Source organism: Loxodonta africana, chromosome 1 (genome assembly GCF_030014295.1).
Source record: "Loxodonta africana isolate mLoxAfr1 chromosome 1, mLoxAfr1.hap2, whole genome shotgun sequence".
Classification (NCBI taxonomy): domain Eukaryota; kingdom Metazoa; phylum Chordata; class Mammalia; order Proboscidea; family Elephantidae; genus Loxodonta; species Loxodonta africana.
In genome coordinates this window covers 71,109,514-71,129,544 of record NC_087342.1, presented here as the reverse complement: position 1 = coordinate 71,129,544, position 20,031 = coordinate 71,109,514, and the positions used below count along the sequence as shown (strand labels likewise).

The following is a 20,031-nucleotide window of genomic DNA, read 5'->3' as shown; positions in this document are numbered from 1 at the left end:
AGAAATCATGCAGAAACAACAATTAGAAATCCAAAAGGTAAACAACAGGATTTCAGAAATGGACAGTGTCATTGAAGGGCTGAAGAGCAGGTTGGAAATGATAGAAGACAGGATCAGTGAAATTGAAGACAAACTCTTGGATACAATTCTGTTTAAGGAAAAACCAGAAAAAAGAACAAAGAAAAATGAAGGAAACTTGAGAATTATGTGGGACACAATCAAAAGCAAAAATCTGTTAAGTGATCAGAGTTCCAGAACAGAGGGACAAAACAGAAAACACAGAGAGGATCACTGAAGAATTGCTAACAGCAAACATCCCTAATCTCATGAAAGACAAAAAGCTGACCATCCAAGAAGCTCAATGAACACCATATAGGAGAGGCCTGAAAAGAAAATCACCAAGGCATATAATAATCACACTGGCTAAAACCAAAGACAAAGAAAAAATTCCAAGAACAGCTCAAGAAAAACAAAAAGTCACATACAGAGGAGAAACAATAAGGCTAAGCTCTGCTTATTCAGCAGAAACCATGCAGGGCAGGAGTCAACAGGATGACATATATAAAACCTTGAAAGAAAAAAAATTGCCAACCAAGAATAATATATCCTGCAAAACTCTAAATATGATGGTGGAATTAGGACATTTCCAGATAAACAGAAATTAAAGGAGTATGTAAAAACCAAACCAAACTTACAAGAATTATTAAAGGGAGTCCTTCGGTCTGAGAACAAACATCAGACCACAGCCTGAATCTATGATGCAAGATTGTACCAGCCAGATACCAACCTAGGAAATGAACTCTCGAGGGCTATCCAAAACCAAAAGAATTACAACAGGGAACCAGAAAGGTCAATATGTAAATGCTGACAACGTCAGAACAATAAAAAAGGGAATAAATGATGTAGGTATAAAACTTTCTAATGAAGAGGGAAGCAAGGCAATACCAGGTAATAATGTTGTTGTTGTTAGGTGCTGTCAAGTCGGTTTCAGCTCAAGGCAACCCTATGCATAACAACTCATAGTGACCCGATGCACAAGTAGTAATAGACTTGTTCAAACCTAGGAAGATAAGGATAAATTTCATGGTAACCACAAAGAAAGTTAACAAACGTACTCACCAAAATAAAGAAGAAAAACATAAAATCTCAATAAAAACAAAAGAAATCCACAAACAAAAGGAATTCAGCACAGAAGAGTAAGAGGAACAAAGAAAACATCAGCACCACAAAAAAAAGCACTACAAAATGACAACAATAAACTCACACCTATCAATAATTACACCGAATGTAAATGGCCTAAATGCACCCATAAAGAGACAAAGAGTGACAGAATGGATAGAAAAATAGGATCCATCAATATGCTGTCTGCAAGAGATGCGCCTTAGAAACAAAGGTGTAAATTTGTTAAAAATCAAAGGATGGAAAAAAAATCAAGCAAATTACGAAAAAAAGCAGGAGTGGTAATACTAATCTCAGATAAAATAGAATTTAAAACAAAATCTTCCATAAAAGGCAAAGAGCGCCACTGTATAATGATTAAGGGGACAATCCATCATGAAAACTTAATCATAATAAACATCTACGCACCCAATGACAGAGCTCCAAAATACATAAAACAAACTCTAACAGCACTGAAAAGAGAAATTGACAATTCCACCATAATAGTAGGAGACCTCAATGCACCACTCTTGGTAAAGGATAGAACATCTAGTAATAAACTCAACAAAGATACAGAAAAGCTAAAGGGCACAATCAGCCAAGTTGACCTCACAGGCATATATAGAACATGCCACCCAAAAGCTGCAAAGTACACATTCTTTTCCAACACTCATGGAACTTTCTCCAGAATAGACCACACCTTAGGCCACAGAGCAACCCTCAACAAAATCCAAAACATTGAGATAAAACAAAGTATCTTCTATGACCACAACACCATCAAAGCAGAAATTAACAAAAGGAAGAGCAAGGAAAAGAAATCAGTTACATGGAAACTGAATAACACCCTGCTTAAAAACCACTGGGCAATGGAAGAAATCAAAGATGGAATTAAAAAATTTCTAGAATCAAACAAGAATGAAAATACATCATACCAAAACCTTTGGGACACAGCAAAGGCAGTCCTCAGAGGTCAATTTATAGCAATAGATGCACACATCAGAAAAGAAGAAAGGGATAAAATCAAAACATTAGCTCTACAACTTGAAAAAATAGAAAGATAACAGCAAAAGAAGCCCATAGCCAGCAGAAGAAAGAAAATAATAAAGATCAGAGCAGAAATAAACAAAATGGAGAGTAGAAAAATAGAATCAACAAAACCAAAAGCTGGTTCTCTGAAAGGATCAAAAAAATCGACAAACCGTGGGCCAAATTGACACAAGAAATACAGGAAAGGATGCAAATAACCCAAATAAGAAATGAAATGAAGAACATTACAACAGACCCAAAAGAAATGAAAAGGATCATAACAGAGTACTCCAACAAATTTGAAAAACTAAAGGAAATGGAAAAATTTCTAGAAACACACTGTCTACCCAAACTAACACAAAATGATGTTGAAAATCTGAACAGACCCATAACAAGAGAAGAGATTGAAAGATAATAAATAGATTAAAAAAAAACCTCCCAACAACAACAACTGGAGAATTCTACAAAACATTCAGAGAAGAGCTTATGCCAGTACTACTCAAACTATTTCAGAACATAGAAAAGGAAGGGATACTTCTTCCTAGTTTGTCTTAGTCTGGAAGCTTCAACTAAAACCTTTCCACCATGGGTGACTCTGCTGGTATTTGAAATACCAGCATCATAGCTTCCAGCATCACAGCAACATGCAAGCCACCACGGTATGACAAAATGACAGATGAGAGACTAGCTATAACAGAAGAAATTTGTTCAGCAATTATTTCTTCAAATATTTTATTTTTCTAATCCCTCTCCTCTTCTTTGAGCACTTAACAGCTCACTGATTAGATATACCAGGAGAAAAGATAAATGAACTTAAAAACATAGCAATAGAGGAGGGGGCCAAGATGGCTGACTAGGTAGATGCTACCTAGGATCCCTTTTGCAACAAAGACTCAGAAAAACAAGTGAATCCATCATATACATGACAATCTACGAACCCTGAACAACAAACACAGATTTAAAGAGTTGACCTGAGTGACAGAGACGGACAACAAACAACTACGGGGAAGCAGCGACTGTTTTCGGAGCCTGGAGCCAGCGTCCCAGTCAGGCGGCTTCATTAACATTGGAATTTCCTGAGCCAGAGGGAGAACGGCTCTGGCTCCGCGGCTTTTCTTTTCCTTTTTTTTTTTTTTTTTTGGTCTTTTCCTAACCCATTCTTCCAGCCTGAGAGAAGCAACCACAAAAAACCCAGGAACCAAAAATCCTTCCCTAATTGGACTAAAAACACCGGGATTGCAGCGTCCCAGCCGGGGATCCTTGACGCTGGGCTGTGGACTGGCAGCGGAGGACCTGACCGCGGCTTCTGCGAGCCAGACCCTCGGGGGCAATCTCTACCCAGCCGGCACACTTAGGCGACAGGCCCCTTGGGAATCTCAGATAAAATAGTCGTCCCAAACAAGATAAGCAACTTTGGTTATATCCTGGGGTGCTACTCTCTCCTGTTTTCCTGAACCCTCCCCTCCCCTTCCCAGGCGGCTTCATTAACATTGGAATATCCTGAGCCAGAGGGAGAACAGCTCCGGCTCTGTGGCTTTTCTTTTCCCTTTTGTTTTGGTCTTTTCCTAACCCATTCTTCCGGCCTGAGAGAAGCAGCCACAAAAAACCCAGGGACCAAAAATCCTTCCCTAATTGGACTAAAAACACAGAATCAGCTCCAGCCAAGCATATATGATCCATATCTTGGGCTTTCATCCCTACAGGGAACAAGGTGGCTATTACAATGCAAAGGCATTTCTGATAGGGATCTGACTGCATTTTTTTTAGTGGATTTACTGGAAAAACAAGTTTCCCAGGTCTGATATCTCTGCTTATTCAACAGAGCCCTGACTGACCCACAACAGGGAACTGAGGGCTGAAGATCCCCTCAGACCACCTAGCCTCTTGCCTTAGGGGTCTAAGGAGGGTGACACCTACCAATCTGTAGAGGTACTTGCATTGGGGGCCTAAGGTACAGCTGCAGAGCCCTCCCACCAAGGTGCTTTAGGAATAGAGACACACCTACCTCACTGGCACTTGGGGGAAGCCTGTCAGCATCCTGCCCCCCTGGAGTGTGAACCCCGGCTGCTAATAGAATCTGGTGCACACAACTATCACCACTACTTCTCGAGGTGGATAGGTGTTAGGGTGCCGCACACACTTGATGACCCAAAATCAGATTCTACACAAGAGCAGTAAATAGACTCAGGCATATGTATCTGGCAATAGCCCTAACCAGCTGGTAATAGGTCATAAGTAAGTCAAGGGCTACAACAATCAAGACAGCACAATCTACTAGCCCATCCACGTATACTGAAAGAAAACAAAACAAGATAAGACTCAGTGAGCAAACATAGAATAAATCACTACAATATCTTAGTGATGGTTCACAGACAGCTGTCGATATCAAACCACATAAAGAAGCAGACCATGACAGCTTCTACAACCCCCCAAACAAAAGAATCAAAATCTTTCCCAAATGAAGATACAATCCTGGAATTATCAGATACAGAATATAAAAAACTAATTTACAGAATGCTTCAAGACATCAGGGATGACCTCAGAAATGAAATAAGGCAAACTGCAGAAAAAGCCAAGGAATCACTGATAAAACAGTTGAAGAACTCAAAAAGATTATTCAAGAACATAGTGGAAAAATTAATAAGTTGCAAGAATCCATAGAGAGACAGCATGCAGAAATCCAAAAGATTAACAATAAAATTACAGAATTAGACAACGCAATAGGAAGTCAGAGTTGCAGACTCTAGCAATTAGAATGCAGAGTGGGAGATCTGGAGGGCCAGGGAATTGACACCAATATAGCTGAAAAAAAAAACAGATAAAAGAATTAAAAAAAAAAAAAAAATGAAGAAACCCTAAGAATCATGTGGGACTCTATCAAGAAGGATAACTTGAGTGTGACTGGAGTCCCAGCACAGGGAGGGAGGATAGAAAACACAGAGAGAATAGTTGAAGATCTGCTGACAGAAAACTTCCCTGACATCATGGAAGATGAAAAGATATCTATCCAAGATGCTCATTGAACCCCATTTAAGATTGATCCAAAAAGAAAAACATCAAGACATATTATCATCAAACTTGCCAAAACCAAAGATAAAGAGAAAATTTTAAAACAGCCAGGGAGAAAAGAAAGGTCTCCTTCAAGGGAGAATCAATAAGAATAAGTTCAGACTACTCAGCAGAAACCATGCAGGCAAGAAGGCAATGGGATGACATATACAGAGCACTGAAGGAGAAAAACTGCCAGCCAAGGATCATATATCCAGCAAAACTCTCTCTCAAATATGAAGGCAAAATTAAAACATTTACAGATAAACACAAGCTTAGAGAATTTGCAAAAACCAAACCAAAGCTACAAGAAATACTAAAGGAAATTGTTTGATCAGAAAACCAATAATATCAGATACCAGCACAACACAGGGTCACAGAACAGAACATCCTGATATCAACTCAAATAGGGAAATCGAAAAAACAAATTAAGATTAATTAAAAAAAAAATGCTCAAAACAGGGAATCATTGAAGTCAATATGTAAAAGATCACAATAATCAAAAAGAGGGACTAAATACAGGTGGCATAGGACTGCCATACGGAGAGGGAAGCAAGGCGATATAGGACAAGACAAGTTAGGTCTTTACTTAGAAAAATAGGGGTAAATATTAAGGTAACCACCAAGAGGTATAACAACTCCAGAACTCAGAATAAAAACCAAGAAAAATGTAATGACTCAGCAAACATAAAGTCAAATACTATGAAAATGAGGATCTCACAATTTACAAAGAAACATGTCTCAGCACAAAACAGTAAGTGGAAAAATGAAATTGTCAACAACAACATAAAAAGGCATCAAAATGACAACACTTTTTTTTTTTTTACTTATCTATAATTACACTTAATGTAAATGACTAAAGGCACCAATAAAGAGACAGAGAGTCTCGGACTAGATAAAGAAACACGATCCGTCTATATGCTGCCTACAAGAGACACACCTTACACTTAGAGACACAAACAAACTAAAACTCAAAGGATGGAAAAAAATATGTCAAGCAAACAATAAGCAAAAAAGAAGAGGAGTAGCAATATTAATTTCTGACAAAATAGACTTTAAACTTAAATCCTCCACAAAGGATAAAGAAGGACACTACATAATGATAAAAGGGACAATTGACCAGGAAGATATAACCATATTAAATATTTATGCACCCAATGACAGGGCTGCAAGATACATAAATCAAATTTTAACAGAACTGAAAAGTGAGATAGACACCTCCGCAATTATAGTAGGAGACTTCAACACACCACTTTCGGAGAAGGACAGGACATCCAGTAAGAAGCTCAATAGAGACACGGAAGACCTAATTACAACAATCAACCAACTTGACCTCATTGACTTATACAGAACTCTCCACCCAACTGCTGCAAAGTGTACTTTTTTTTCTAGCGCACATGGAACATTCTCTAGAATAGACCACATATTAGGTCATAAAACAAACCTTTGCAGAATCCAAAACATCGAAATATTACAAAGCATCTTCTCAGACCACAAGGCCATAAAAGTGGAAATCAATAAGAGAAAAATTAGGGAAAAGAAATCAAATACTTGGAAACTGAACAATACCCTGCTGAAAAAAGACTGGGTTATAGAAGACATTAAGGAGGGAATAAGGAAATTCACAGAATGCAACGAGAATGAAAATATTTCCTATCAAAACCTCTGGGACACACCAAAAGCAGTGCTCAGAGGTCAATTTATATCGATAAATGCACACATACAAAAAGAAGAAAGAGCCAAAATCAGAGAACTGTCCCTACAACTTGAACAAATAGAAAGTGAGCAACAAAAGAATCCATCAGGCACAAGAAGAAAACAAATAATAAAAATGAGAGCTGAACTAAATGAATTAGAGAACAGAAAAACAATTGAAAGAATTAACAAAGCCAAAAGCTGGTTCTTTGAAAAAATTAACAAAATTGATAAACCATTGGCTAGACTGACTAAAGAAATACAGGAAAGGAAACAAATAACCCAAATAAGAAACGAGAAGGGCCACATCACAACAGACACAACTGAAATTAAGAGAATCATATCAGATTATTACAAAAAATTGTATCCTAACAAATTTGCAAACCTTGAAGAAATGGATGAATTCCTAGAAAAACACTATCTACCTAAACTAACACAATCAGAAGTAGAACAACTAAATAGACCCATAACAAAAAAAGAGATTGGAACGGTAATCAAAAAACTGCCAACAAAAAAAAGCCCTGGCCCGGACGGCTTCAAGGCAGAGTTCTACCAAACTTTCAGAGAAGGGATAACACCACTACTACTAAAGGTACTTCAAAGCATAGAAAATGACGGAATACTACCCAACTCATTCTATGAAGCCACCATCTCCCTGATACCAAAACCAGGTAAAGACATCACAAAAAAAGAAAATTACAGACCTATATCCCTCATGAACATAGATGCAAAAATCCTCAACAAAATTCTAGCCAATAGAATTCAACAACATATCAAAAAAATAATTCACCACCACCAAGTGGGATTTATACCAGGTATGCAAGGCTGGTTTAATATTAGAAAAGCCATTAATGTAATCCACCATATAAATAAAACAAAAGACAATAACCACATGATCTTATCAATTGATGCAGAAAAGGCATTTGACAAAGTCCAACACCCATTTATGATAAAAACTCTCAGCAAAATAGGAATTGAAGGAAAATTCCTCAACATAATACAGGGTATCTATACAAAGCCACAGCCAACATCACTCTAAATGGAGAGAGCCTGAAAGCATTTCCCTTGAGAAGGGGAACCAGACAAGGATGCCCTTTATCACCGTTCTTATTCAACATTATGCTAGACGTCCTAGCCAAAGCAATTAGGCTAGACAAAGAAATAAAGGGCATCCGGATTGGCAAGGAGGAAGTAAAATTATCTCTATTTGCAGATGACATGATCTTATACACAGAAAACCCTAGGGAATCCTCCAGAAAACTACTGAAACTAATAGAAGAGTTTGGCAGAGTCTCAGGTTATAAAATAAACATACAAAAATCACTTGGATTCCTCTACATCAACAAAAAGAACATCGAAGAGGAAATCACCAAATCAATACCATTCACAGTAGCCCCCAAGAAGATAAAATACTTAGGAATAAATCTTACCAAAGATGTAAAAGACCTATACAAAGAAAATTACAAAGCACTACTACAAGAGATTAAAAAGGACATACTTAAGTGGAAAAACATACCTTGCTCATGGATAGGAAGACTTAACATAGTAAAAATGTCTATTCTACCAAAAGCCATCTATACATACAATGCACTTCTGATCCAAATTCCAATGTCATGTTTTAATGTGATGGAGAAACAAATCACCAACTTCATATGGAAGGGAAAGAAGCCTCGGCTAAGCAAAGCATTACTGAAAAAGAAGAAGAAAGTGGGAGGCCTCACTCTACCTGATTTCAGAAGCTATTATACAGCCACAGTAGTCAAAACAGCCTGGTACTGGTACAACACCAGACACATAGACCAGTGGAACAGAATTGAGAACCCAGATATAAATCCATCCACATATGAGCAGCTGATATTTGACAAAGGCCCAGTGTCAGTTAATTGGGGAAAAGATAGTCTTTTTAACAAATGGTGCTGGCATAACTGGATATCCATTTGCAAAAAAATGAAACAGGACCCATACCTCACACCATGCACAAAAACTAAGTCCAAGTGGATCAAAGACCTAAACATAAAGACTAAAACGATAAAGATCATGGAAGAAAAAATAGGGACAACCTTAGGAGCCCTAATACAAGGCATAAACACAATACAAAACATTACCAAAAATGACGAAGAGAAACCAGATAACTGGGAGCTCCTCAAAATCAAACACCTATGCTCATCTAAAGACTTCACCAAAAGACTAAAAAGACCACCTACAGACTGGGAAAGAATTTTCAGCTATGACATCTCAGACCAGCACCTGATCTCTCAAATCTATATGATTCTGTCAAAACTCAACCACAAAAAGACAAACAACCCAATCAAGAAGTGGGCAAAGGATATGAACACACACTTCACTAAAGAAGATATTCAGGCAGCTAACAGATTCATGAGAAAATGCTCTCGATCATTAGCCATTAGAGAAATGCAAATTAAAACCACGATGAGATTCCATCTCACTCCAACAAGGCTGACATTAATCCAAAAAACACAAAATAATAAATGTTGGAGAGGCTGCGGAGAGATTGGAACTCTTATACACTGCTGGTGGGAATGTAAAATGGTACAACCACTTTGGAAATCTATCTGGCGTTATCTTAAACAGTTAGAAATAGAACTACCATACAACCCAGAAATCCCACTCCTCAGAATATACCCTAGAGAAATAAGAGCCTTCACACAAACAGATATATGCACACCCATGTTTATTGCAGCTCTGTTTACAATAGCAAAAAGATGGAAGCAACCAAGGTGTCCATCAACGGATGAATGGTTAAATAAATTGTGGTATATTCACACAATGGAATACTACGCATTGATAAAGAACAGTGACGAATCTGTGAAACATTTCATAACCTGGAGGAACCTGGAAGGCATTATGCTGAGCGAAATGAGTCAGAGGCAAAAGGACAAATATTGTATAAGACCACTATTATAAGATTTTGAGAAATAGTATAAACTGGGAAGAACACATACTTTTGTGGTTACGAAGGGGGGAGGGAGGATGGGAGAGGGTTTTTTACTGATTAATTAGCAGCTAAGAACTGCTTTAGGTGAAGGGAAGCACAATACTCAATACATGGAAGGTCAGCTCAGCTGGACTGGACTGGACCGGACCAAAAGCAAAGAAGTTTCCGGGATAAACTGAATACTTCAAAGGTCAGCGGAGCAAAGGCGGGGGTTTGGGGCCTATGGCTTAAGGGGACTTCTAAGTCAATTGGCAAAATCATTCTATTATGAAAACATTCTGCATCCCACTTTAATGTGGTGTCTGGGGTCTTAAATGCTAACAAGCGGCCATCTAAGATGCATCAATTGGTCTCAACCCACCTGGAACAAAGGAGAATGAAGAACACCAAGGTCGCACGATAACTTAGAGCCCAAGAGACAGAAAGGGCCACAGGAACTAGAGACTTACATCATCCTGAGACCAGAAGAACTAGATGGTGCCTGGCTACAACTGATGACTGCCCTGGCAGGGAGCACAACAGAGAACCCCTGAGGGAACAGGAGATCAGTGGGATGCAGACCCCAAATTCTCATAAAAAGACCAGACTTAATGGTCTGACTGAGACTAGAGGAATCCCGGCGGTCATGGTCCCCAAACCTTCTGTTGGCCCAGGACAGGAACCATCCCTGAAGACAACTCATCAGACATGAAAGGGACTGGGCAGTGGGTAGGAGAGAGATGCTGATGAAGAGTGAGCTATTTATATCAGGTGGACACTTGAGACTGTGTTGGCATCTCCTGTCTGGAGGGGGGATGGGAGGATAGAGAGAGTTGGAAGCTGGCAAAATTGTCAAGAAAGGAGAGATTGGAAGGGCTGACTCATTAGGGGAAGAGCAAGTGGGAGAACGGAGTAAGGTGTATATAAACTTATATGTGACAGCCTGACTTGATTTGTAGACGTTCACTTGAAGCTCAATAAAAGTTAATTAAAAAAGTAAAAAAAAAAAATATAGCAATAGAAATCATACAGCATAAAACACAGAGAAAAAAAATTAGTAATAAGATGGACAGAACTTCACAGTGACCTGTGCAGTATCTAAAGAAGAGGAGAGGTATTGAAGAAAACTAAAGGCATAAGGGAAAGATTAGTCCAAAGGACTAATGGACCACATCTACCAAGGCCTCCACCAGACTGAATTTCATGCTTCAGCTAAAGATTGAACAGGCCTACGGAACAAAACAAGACTAAACACGTGCACTAGCCCTAGGGCAGGGACTGGAAGGCAGGAGGGAACAGGAAAGCTGGTAATAGGGAATCCAGGGTTGAGAAGGGAGTGTGTTTTCATGTTGTGGGGTTGTTTACCAATGTCATACAACAATGTGTATACTAACCTCTTGATGAGAAACTAGTTTGTTCTGTAAACCTTCATTCTTCCTTGCTCCTGAAGGGGTGAGACCAGTGGAGTATACTAGATGGCTGCTAACAGGCTAAGACCCCAGTTGCTACTCACCAAAGTAGAATGTAGAACATATTCTTTATAAACTCTGTTATGCCATTTGAGCTAGATGTTCCCTGAGACCATGGTACCCACAGCCCTCAGCTCAGCAATTCGGTCCCTCAGGGAGTTTGGGTGTGTCTATGGAGCTTCCACGGCCTTCCCTTGTACAGGTTGTGCTGGCATCCCAGTAGAAGACTCAATGTTTTTAGATGGTAGTTCTTCCCAAATTGATCTATAGATTCAATGCATTGTCAATCAAAATCTCAGCATACAACTGTCTTGAGTGTCCATTTCTGCCTTTTTTTGTAGAAATTGACAAGTGGATTCTAAAATTCATATGAAAAGTCAAAGAACATGGAATAGCCAAACAACTCTGAAAATGAATTACAAAGCTGAAGAACTAACACAGAGTGGTGTTGGCATAAAAATAGACAAATAGGTCAAAGGAACAGAATAGAGTCATAAACAGACTCACACATTTAAGGAAAAAAATATTTTAAACCGGTGCAAAGGCAATTCAATGGTGCTTAAAATTGGATGTTCACATATGCAAAAAAAAAAAAAAAACCAAAAAACAGCACTTTGATCTACACTTTGCACCATAGTCAAAAACAAAAGCTAAATCAAAATGAATCCTAAACCTAAAATTATTACACTTCTGGAAAAAGACATAGGAGAAAATCTTTGTCCTTAGATTAGGCAAAGATTTCTTAGATACGATCCAAAAAGCCAGATTCATAAAATGAATTGATAAATTGGATTTTATCAAAGTTAAATACTTCTGCTCTTCAAAAGACATTGTTATGATAATAATAACAATAAAGTTGAGACATGGAGAAAATATCTGCAAACACATGTAGGATAAGGACTTTTACCAAAAATGTGTAAATAATTCTCAAAACTCAACAATAAGAAAATAAACAACTCAATTAAAAAATGGGCAAAGTAGTTGAATAGGTACTTCATCAAAGACGATTTATGGAGGGCAAATACACACATGAAAAGCTGCCTAACATCCATAGTTATTAAGGAAATTCAAATAAAAACCACAGTGGAATATCTTAACACATCTATTAGAATGGATGATATTAAAAAGACTGAGATACCAAGTATTGTGGTGCTATTTTTAGAGTCTGTGATTGGTACATACAGAAATAAACAAGGAATGGGTGCTAGAAAGTTGAAATATTCACGTGAGATATATATATATAATTTTTTTTAATTGAGAAATGGAAAGGGGATATTATGAGCAAGAGCTTTTCCTGGGTTCTATACCATTAGCATGTTCCAATGTAAAGAAATTCATGTGGAAGGCAAGTATCAGCCCTGTGCCAATTTTATCCTCTGCTTGCAGGAGGTTTGGGCTGTGTCTGGAGCCTTCTCTGGGTTGTTCTGGTTTATGATGACCCTGTTTCTCACCCTTGGATAAGCATCTCAGAGAAGGAATACATCACATCCTCCTTGGCCCAACAGGTACACATTAGGACTTCTACTTTCTCTAGTGTCTGGATTTCTCAGGGTGGCTAAGAGTGTGTGAGCATCTCTCAGGTCTTAGTGTTCTGATGAGTAAATTTGTTTTCAGGTCAGCTCTTCTAGGCAGTCTCTGCCCATCAAAGATATGGTCAGATCTCTACCCGTTTGGTCCATGATTCTTTGCTCTTTGGGCTACCAATGGTTAATTACTGTACTGGTTGTATACACACCGACTTATATCAGCTCTGCGTTCGACATTAACATCAGAGATGTGAGTATATTTCCCTCCAGTTTATTTTCCTGTTTGCATGACTCACTAATCATTGTGTCTTCATAAATCATTCCATCTAGAGAAATTTCTCTCTTATTATCAAAGTAACCTAATATTTTATATTCATGCCACTATGATTGAAGGTATGATTGAATACCTTCTGGTGGTGTTATTGAGAGGTTACTGATTTTCATAAGAAAGCATGATTTCAGGATGGCAGTATGATTAGGAGTGATTGACCCGTGAAAGTTGTGACCTCACTGCCTTTATTAATATGGTTTGCTCCAATTGTTTTCTTTAGAATGGGATCGTGTCTGCCCTTCCTTTTCTTTTGGCCTGGGCCTTTGGCATCCTAGGAGGCCAACTGGCAGATTTCCTTCTGACCAAGAATTTTAGGCTTGTTACAGTGAGGAAACTTGCCACAGTTTTAGGTAAGAACAGAGCCTAAATAATTAATTAATTCACAAGACATACAACAATCAAAGAATGCATCTCACTATTTAATTTGTCTGTTGTTCATTCCCTAGGAAATCTCCCTTCTTCAGCGATCCTTGTTGCCCTGCCCTACCTCAGGTCCAGCTACATTACAACAGTAACCTTTCTGATCATCTCTTGCGGACTAGCGTCGCTGTGTCAGTCAGGGGTTTCTATTAATGCCTTAGATATTGCTCCAAGGTAGGACTCTACTCTCCACTCTTATTTGCACATTTTCTGAAAAAGGCTCAGCTTTCTGGGAGCCCCAAACTTTGGAAAATAGTAAAGCATGGGCAAGGATCACAAATGGACCTGTGGCCATTTTTTTCTGGCATGTGTGTGTATGGGGGGGCGGGGAGGGGGGATGCTATTGATGTGTCTTACGACCTTTTGTTGAATATAGACAGTGCAGGGTCCTTTATGACATAGTTAGAGGATGGAGTCCTATATGGAACAGGGCTGAAGGATATTGTCAAGCACCTCTGCATCTAGCCTGGAACATTCTTCTTACCCACAGACATTCCAGTTTTCTCATGGGAGTCGCCAGGGGATTTGGATACATAGCAGCTGTCCTGGTACCCACTGTCAGTGGATTTCTCCTCAGTCAGGTAAAGTTTTCATGTCAAGAAGGACTTTAAAAATGCCTTTCCAAATCCATTTGTAAAGTTAATACTACAAATAAAGTATTCAAAGATTGTAAAATAAAGTTAAATCGTGGTTGGCTTTGTCATGAAGATCAAGCTGTTATTAGCTGCTGTCCAGTCAATTCTGACTTATGATGACTTCATGTGTTACAGAGTAGGACTGCTGTATAGGGTTTTCTTGGCTTAATCTTAACAGAAGGAGATTGCCAGGCCTTCTCTTCTGTAGTGACGCTAAGTGGGTTCAAACCACCAACCTTTTAAGGTTAGCAGTCAAGTACAAACTGTTTGTTCCACCCGGGGACCTAAAGAAAAATGTAGAACAAGTATTTGGTGATCTCAATGTTGGCTCATTCCTAAATCAAAAAAAGAACTAAATATTAATCTACTGGTAATATACAGTCTCTGAATTTGAAATTACAGAGCTGCATAGGTGGCTTGGGATGATGATTCAATTTATAGATGCTACCTGCCTTGTCTTCTGTACCATTTTGCAATTTTCATTTGCATAGCCATGCAAAAGAGAAAGGATAATGAAAGTAAACATTTTTAAGCGTCTGATACATTCAGGCATTGATATAGGTGTTTCACATGCAATCAACTTAATTGTTAATTTCACACCAATTGTAAAGATGGATTATTATTATCCTTATTTCCTGATGATTAAACTGAAAATCTAATAGGATAAATCTTTTTGCTAAGAGAACATTTGTAAAATCAGAATCCTTGTTGTTGTTGTTGTTGGTAGGTGCCGTCGAGTTGGTTCTGACTCATAGCAACCCTATGCACAATAGAACGAAACACTGCCTGATCCTGAGCCATCCTTACAATCGTTGTTATGCTTGAGCTCATTGCTGCAGCCACTGTGTCAATCCACCTCGTTAAGGGTCTTCCTCTTTTCCGCTGACCCGGTACTCTGCCAAGGATGATGTCCTTCTCCAGGGACTGATCCCTCCTGACGACATGTCCAAAGTATGTAAGACGCAGTTTTGCCGTCCTTGCCTCTAAGGAGCATTCTGGCTGCGCTTCCTCCAGGACAGATTTGTTCGTTCTTTTGGCAGTCCATGGTATATTCAATATTCTTCACCACCACCACAATTCCAAAGCGTCAACTCTTCTTCGGTCTTCCTTATTCATTGTCCAGCTTTCACATGCATATGATGTGATTGAAAATACCATGGGTTGGGTCAGGCGCACCTTAGTCTTCAGGGTGACATCTTTGCTCTTCAACACTTTGAAGAGGTCCTTTGCAGCAGATTTGCCCAATGCAATGTGTCTTTTGATTTCTTGACTGCTGTTTCCATGGCTGTTGATTGTGGATCCAAGTAAAATGAAATCCTGGACAACTTCAATCTTTTCTCCATTTATCATGATGTTGCTCATTGGTCCAGTTGTGAGGATTTTTGTTTCCTTTATGTTGAGGTGTAATCCATCCTGAAGGCTGTGGTCTTTGATCTTCATTAGTAAGTGCTTCAGGTCCTCTTCACTTTCAGCAAGCAAGGTTGTGTCATCTGCATAACGCAGGTTGTTAATGAGCCTTCCTCCAATCCTGATGCCCCATTCTTCTTCATATAGTCCAGCTTCTAGGATTATTTGCTCAGCATACAGATTAAATAGGTATGGTGAAAGAATACAACCCTGACACACACCTTTCCTGACTTTAAACCAATCAGTATCCCCTTGTTCTGTCTGAACAACTACCTCTTGATCTATGTAGAGGTTCCTCATGAGCACAATTAAGTGTTCTGGAATTCCCATTCTTCGCATTGTTATCCATAGTTTATTATAATCCACACAGTCAAATGCCTTTGCATAGTCAATAAAACACAGGTAAACATCCTTCTGGTATTCTCTGCTTTCAGCCAGGATCCATCTGACATAAGCAATGATATCCCTGGTTCCAAGTCCTCTTCTGAAACTAGCCTGAGTTTCTGGCAGTTCCCTGTCGATATACTGCTGCAGCCATTTTTGAATGATCTTCAGCAAAATTTTGCTTCGTGTGATATTAATGATATTGTTCTATAATTTCCATATTTGGTTGGATCACCTTTCTTGGGAATAGGCATAAATATGGATCTCTTCAGTCAGTTGGCCAGGAAGCTGTCATCCATATTTCTTGCGATAGATGACTGAGCACCTCCAGCGCTGCATCCTTTTGTTGAAACATCTCAACTGATATTCCATTAGTTCCTGGAGCCTTGTTTTTTGCCAGTGCCTTCAGAGCAGCTTGGACTTCTCCCTTCAGTACCATCGGTTCCTGATCATACGCCACCTCTTGAAATGGTTGAATATCAACTAATTCTTTTTGATATAATGACTCTGTTTATCCCTCCCATCTTCTTTTGATGTTTCCTGCATCATTTAATATTTTCCCCATGGAAACCTTCAGTATTGCAACTTGAGGGTTGAATTTTTTCTTCAGTTCTTTCAGCTTGAGAAGTGCCGAACGTGTTCTTCCCTTTTGGTTTTCCATCTCCAGCTTTTTGCGCATGTCATTTTAATACTTTACTTTGTATTCTCGAGAGGCCCTTTGAAATCTTCAGTTCTTTTATTTCATCAATTCTTCCTTTTGCTTTAGCTGCTCGACGTTCGAGAGCAAGTTTCAGAGTTTCCTCTGACTTCCATCTTGGTCTTTTCTTTCTTTTCTGTCTCTTCAGTGACCTCTTGCTTTCTTCATGGATGATGTCCTTGATGTCATTCCACAACTCATCTGGTCTTCGCTCACTAGTGTTCAATGCATCAAATCTGTTCTTCAGATGGTCTCTAAATTCAGGTGGGATATACTCAAGGTCATATTTTGGCTCTTGTGGACTTGCTGTTTTTCTTCAGTTTCAGCTTGAACTTGCATATGAGCAATTGATGGTCTGTTCCACAGTTGGCCCCTGGCCGTGTTCTGACCGATGATAATGAGCTTTTCCATCATCTCTTTCCACAGATGTAGTCAATCTGATTTCTGTGTGTTCCATCTGGCGGGGCCCATGTGTATAGTCGCCGTTTATGTTGGTGAAAGAAGGTATTTGCAATGAAGAAGTCGTTGGTCTTGCAAAAGTCTATCATTCGATCTCGGGCATTGTTTCTATCACCAAGGCCATATTTTCCAACTACTGATCCTTCTTCTTCTTTTCCAACTTTCGTGTTCCAATCACCAGTAATTATCAATGCATCTTGATTGCATGTTCGATCAATTTCCGACTGTAGCAGCTGATAAAAGTCTTCTATTTCTTCATCTTTGGCCCTAGTGGTTGGTGTGTAAATTTGAATAATAGTCATATTAACTGGTCTTCCTTGTAGGCGTATGGATATTACCCTATCTCTGACAGCATTGTACTTCAGGATAGATTTTGAAATGTTCTTTTTGACGATGAATGCGACACTATTCCTCTTCGAGTTGTCATTCCCAGCATAGTAGACTATATGATTGTCCGATTCAAAATGGCCATACCAGTCCATTTCAGCTCACTAATGCCTAGGATATTGATGTTTATGCATTCCATTTCATTTTTGACGATTTCCAGTTTTCCTAGATGCATACTTCGTACATTCCAGGTTCCGGTTATTAATGGATGTTTGCAGCTATTTCTTCTCAAAATGAGAAGAAACATTTCTTCTCAGTTGCCACATCAGCAAATGAAGGTCCTGAAAGCTTTACTCCGTCCACGTCATTAAGGTCGAATCTACTTTGAAGAGGCAGCTCTTCCCCAGTCATCTTTTGAGTGCCTTCCAACCTGGGGGGCTCATCTTCCAACACTATATCAGACAACGTTCCGCTGTTATTCATAAGGTTTTCACTGGCTAATGCTTTTCAGAAGTAGGCTGCGGGTCCTTCTTCCTAGTCTGTCTTAGTCTGGAAGCTCAGCTGAAACCTGTCCTCCATGGGTGACCGTGCTGGTATCTGAATACCAGTGCCACTGCTTCCAGCATCACAGCAACACTCAAGCCCCCACAGTATGACAAACTGACAGACACGTGGGGGATAATTCTTCTTAGACCTGTCTAACTCCAAAGCCCTTAGTCTTTTCACTAAGCCATCACAACTTAAGGAGAATCTTGAAAGCATTTTTAGCATAAGTCATATACAAAAAACAAAAAACCAAAGCCAGTGCCGTCGAGTCGATTCCAACTCATAGCGACCCTATAGGACAGAGTAGAACTGCCCCATAGAGTTTCCAAGGAGCGCCTGGCAGATCTGAACTGCCAACTCTTTGGTTAGCAGCTGTAGCACTTAACCAGTACCGCCACCAGGGTTTCCTATAGACAAGAGTAATGCAAAATAGAAAATTTATGCCACTTTTATAGTGACAAATTGAATTCTGTAGGTTAATCACAAAGGTTCCCAAACTGTTTTTATTAAGTGTTTTCTGAGTGCATTTCCAAATTCTTCCTTCCATCAAACTATCGAGCCACTTTCAGGCAATGAATTTCTACACAGAAACCCAAGAGGAAACATTGTGTTCTGAAATGTCAATATGACATTTCATAGAAAAAAGGATGAAAGGGGTAATATTTACTTGGGAGTTTGTGTCCCCAGGACCCTGAATTTGGATGGAGGAACATTTTCTTCTTGTTGTTTGCCATTAACACGTTAGGACTGGTCTTCTACATCATATTTGGAGAAGCAGATGTCCAGGACTGGGCTAAAGAGAGGAAAGTCACTCGTTTATGAAGGTAAAGAATAATGATTTCGTCTATGATTATAACCATAGAACACTATTTAAGGTTTTTTTAAATTCCATGTCATTTTCCTTTCTTAGTTATTCTACCTTGGATGGAAAAGCCATTAGACACCTTATTTCACAAATGGAAAGGAATTAGTGATGAAAATACCCATGGAAAAAATTGTGTTGTGGTTCTTTTCAAATATGAGATAAATTCTTTCTTTTACTTGGATTTCTTTTTGAAGAAAATGCAAGATGAATGAAAATTCAGTTAAAATGATAGCTAAGAACATAGTTGTCGCTTCATGGAATTAACAATGGACTCAGAGGAGCTGCTGTGTGGGAGCCAAGATGCCAAATTCACAGTTCCTGGACATTGAAACAAGAATCCATGTTTTGAAACTCTTAATCTAGGGTGGCAACCTTGTTAAAAAAAAAAAAAAAATTGTTAAAGCAACGATTTTTCCTGATTTTGAAAATAAATATCACTTTATATTTTTCTGCTTTGGGTATTGTCTATTTGCTCCTCCTGTGTGTGCTCCAATCTTCATCCTGCTTAGGCCCCAGGGACCGACCTGCATGAACTGCATCTTATACTCCCTTATCTACTGGCTCCTGTTGGATTTCTTTTTTTTTAATTGGTGTAAAAATATATGTAGCACAACATTTGCCAGTTCAATAGTTTTTCACATGTAAAATTCAATTACATTAATTACATCAATTAATTACATTACTTACACCAATTACATTAGTCATGTTGTACAACAATCACCAGTATCTGTTGCCCAATTTTCCCAGGAATGTCCATATTTAACTGAATAATAGTGAGGAAAATAGCTTAAGTTCAACATGAGACAGTCCCCACTTTAGCTCTGTGTACAAAAGTAAAGAAGTAGAGGAAAAACCAATCTAGAAGATATTGTTCCCACAAACAGATAAAAAATCTTAAATTACCCATTGCCGTTAAATTGGTTCTGACTCATAGAAACTCCATATGTTACAGAGTAGGACTGTTCCATAGGGTTTTCTTGGATGTAATCTTTATAGAACTAGATTGCTAGGGCTTTCTTCTGTGGCCCCACTGGGTGGGTTCAAAACACAGACTTTTAGGTTAGTGTTATTATTGTTGTTAGGTGCCCTTGAATTGGTTCTGA

At 38.8% G+C, this 20,031-nt stretch overlaps 1 protein-coding gene across 2 annotated transcripts in view; it reads left to right on the top strand.

The window, feature by feature from the left end:
- SLC17A3 (solute carrier family 17 member 3) overlaps positions 1-19,536 on the top strand; it is a 45,147-nt gene extending 25,611 nt beyond the window's left edge. For both annotated transcript variants that reach the window (XM_064281673.1, XM_064281671.1), the window contains exons 7-13: positions 12,718-12,836; positions 12,946-13,107; positions 13,409-13,538; positions 13,635-13,782; positions 14,099-14,189; positions 18,751-18,887; positions 18,974-19,536. In XM_064281673.1, the coding sequence (XP_064137743.1) occupies positions 12,718-12,836; positions 12,946-13,107; positions 13,409-13,538; positions 13,635-13,782; positions 14,099-14,189; positions 18,751-18,885 (785 nt within the window). In that variant the 3' untranslated portion in view covers positions 18,886-18,887; positions 18,974-19,536. The remainder of the gene's footprint in view (positions 1-12,717; positions 12,837-12,945; positions 13,108-13,408; positions 13,539-13,634; positions 13,783-14,098; positions 14,190-18,750; positions 18,888-18,973) is intronic.
- The last annotated feature ends 495 nt before the right edge of the window (positions 19,537-20,031 follow it).